This window comes from Eriocheir sinensis, chromosome 69 (assembly GCF_024679095.1).
Source record: "Eriocheir sinensis breed Jianghai 21 chromosome 69, ASM2467909v1, whole genome shotgun sequence".
NCBI lineage: Eukaryota > Metazoa > Arthropoda > Malacostraca > Decapoda > Varunidae > Eriocheir > Eriocheir sinensis.
Genome location: NC_066577.1, coordinates 6,309,155 through 6,311,654, shown reverse-complemented (window position 1 = coordinate 6,311,654; position 2,500 = coordinate 6,309,155). Strand labels below are relative to the sequence as shown.

Here is a 2,500-nt window from a genome sequence, read left to right as displayed (position 1 = left end):
GCAGGGAGAGAAGGATGTGTTAGGTTAGGTTAGGTTAGGTCTAGGGGCAGGAGAAGAGGTGTTAGGTTAGAGTTAGGTCTAGGGGCAGGGAGAAGGATGTGTTAGGTTAGGTTAGGTCTAGGGGGCAGGGAGAGAAGGGGGTGTTAGGTTAGGTTAGGTCTAGGGGGCAGGGAGAGGGGGTGTTAGGTTAGGTTGGGTCTAGGGGCAGGGAGAGAAGGGGGTGTTAGGTTAGGTTAGGTTGGAGTTGAGTCTAGGGGCAGGAGAAAGGGTGTTAGGTTTGGTTGGGTCTAGGGGCAGGGAGAGAAGGGGTGTTAGGTTAGGTTAGGTTGGATTGGGTCTAGGGGCAGGAGAGAAGGGGTGTTAGGTTAGGTTAGGTCTAGGGGGCAGGGAGAGAAGGGGGTGTTAGGTTAGGTTAGGTTAGGTTAGGTCTAGGGGGCAGGCAGAAGGGGTGTTAGGTTAGGTTAGGTTAGGTCTAGGGCAGGGAGAAGGGATGTTAGGTTGAGTTAGGTCTAGGGGCAGGGAGAAGGGGTGTTAGGTTAGGTTAGGTCTAGGGGCAGGAGAGAAGGGGTTAGGTTAGGTTAGGTCTGAGGGCAGGAGAGAAGGGGTGTTAGGTTAGGTTGGGTTAGGTCTAGGGGCAGGGAGAAGGGGCAGGGAGTGTTAGGTTCGGTTAGGTCTAGGGGGCAGGGGGTGTTAGGTTAGGTTAGGTCTAGGGGCAGGAGAGAAGGGGTGTTAGGTTAGGTCTAGGGGCAGGGGTGTTAGGTTAGGTTAGGTCTAGGGGTCAGGGAGAGAAGGGGGCAGGGTGTTAGGTTAGGTCTAGGGGCAGGGGTGTTAGGTTAGGTTAGGTCTAGGGGGCAGGGAGAGAAGGGGGTGTTAGGTTAGGTTAGGTCTAGGGGGCAGGGAGAGAAGGGGGGCAGGGAGTGTTAGGTTAGGTTAGGTCTAGGGGGCAGGGGGTGTTAGGTTAGGTTAGGTCTAGGGGGCAGGAGAGAAGTTAGGTTAGGTCTAGGGGCAGGGGTGTTAGGTTAGGTTAGGTCTGAGGCAGGGCAGAGAAGGGGCAGGTTGGAGTCTGAGGGCAGGAGAGAGGTGTTAGGTTAGGTTAGGTCTAGGGGGCAGGGCAGAGAAGGGGGGCAGGGGGTGTTAGGTTAGGTTAGGTCTAGGGGGCAGGGAGAGAAGGGGGTGTAGTTGTTCTTATGGGAAGCATCGGTTCAAAAACTATTCTCGTTCTGTTCCAGTGGATTTCTGACCCTCCGACCTTATCCATCATATCCAAAATCCGTTTTAAGTGGGTCTGTTATATCCAGGGTTTACTGTACATGGATAACCTTACCATATATAACCCAACCCAACCTAACCTAACCTAACCTTACCATATATAACCCAACCCAACCTAACCTAACCTAACCTTACCATATATAATCCAACCCAACCTAACCTAACCTAACCTAACCTAACACCCCCTTCTCTCTCCCCTGCCCCCTAGACCTAACCTAACCTAACACCCCCTTCTCCTCTTCTCTGCCCCCTAGACCTAACCTAACCTAACCTAACACGCCCTTCTCTCTCCCCTGCCCCATAGACCTAACCTAACCCCCTTCTCTCCCTGCCCTAGACCTAGCACCCTTCCTTCTCTCTCCCTGCCCCTGAGGCCAACCCGCCCTTCTGTGAGGAGCTGATGGAAGCCACGGTCCGCCACTTTGAGAAGCTGTTGTCTGAGTCCCATGAGCCTCTGTCTTTCATTGTGTTCGTGCCGGAGTGGAGGGAACCCGCACCTTCCGCCCTACTGCATCTGGAGGCATCAAGGTGGGTGGAGGCGGAGGAGGGAAGGAGAGAGAGGAGAGGAAGAAGGACAGGTTGTGATGGGGTAGGAAGGAGAGGGAGAGGAAAGGGAGAGAGAAAGGAAGGAAAGAGAGGGAGAGGAGGAGGGAAGGAGAGAGAGGAGAGAAAGGACAGGTTGTGATGGGGTAGGAAGGAGAGGGAGAGAGAAAGGAAGGAAAGAAAGGGAGAGGAATGGAATAAAAACAGGAAAAGGGAGAGAGAGAAGAGGAAGGAGAGGAAAGAAGAGGAATAGAGAGAGGAATGAAAGGAGGAAGAAGAGGAAAGAGAGGGAGAAAAGAGGAAGGAAGTTGAAGAAGAAGAGGAATAGAGAGAGGAGGAAGAAGGACAGAGGAGAGGAAGAAGAGGAAAGAGAGGGAGAAAAGAGGAAGGAAGTTGAAGAAGAAGAGGAATAGAGAGAGGAGGAAGAAGGACAGAGGAGAGGAAGAAGAGGAAAGAGAGGGAGAAAAGAGGAATAGAGAGAGGAGGAAGAAGGACAGAGGAGAGGAAGAAGAGGAAAGAGAGGGAGAAAAGAGGAATAGAGAGAGGAGGAAGGACAGAGGAGAGGAAGAAGAGGAAAGAGTTGGAGAATAGAGGACTACATAGAGGAGGAAGAAGTAGAGAGGAGAGGGAGAAGAGGAAGAGAGAGAAAGAGGAATAGAGAGAGGAGGAAGAAGGACAGAGGAGAGGA

The 2,500-nt window shown here is 52.5% G+C and overlaps 1 protein-coding gene across 1 annotated transcript in view; it reads left to right on the top strand.

Moving 5' to 3' along the window:
* LOC126988510 (mRNA (2'-O-methyladenosine-N(6)-)-methyltransferase-like) overlaps positions 1-2,500 on the top strand; it is a 25,063-nt gene that overhangs the window by 20,153 nt on the left and 2,410 nt on the right. The window contains 2 exon segments of the mRNA XM_050846699.1: positions 326-335; positions 1,613-1,797. Coding sequence (XP_050702656.1) covers positions 326-335; positions 1,613-1,797 — 195 coding nt within the window.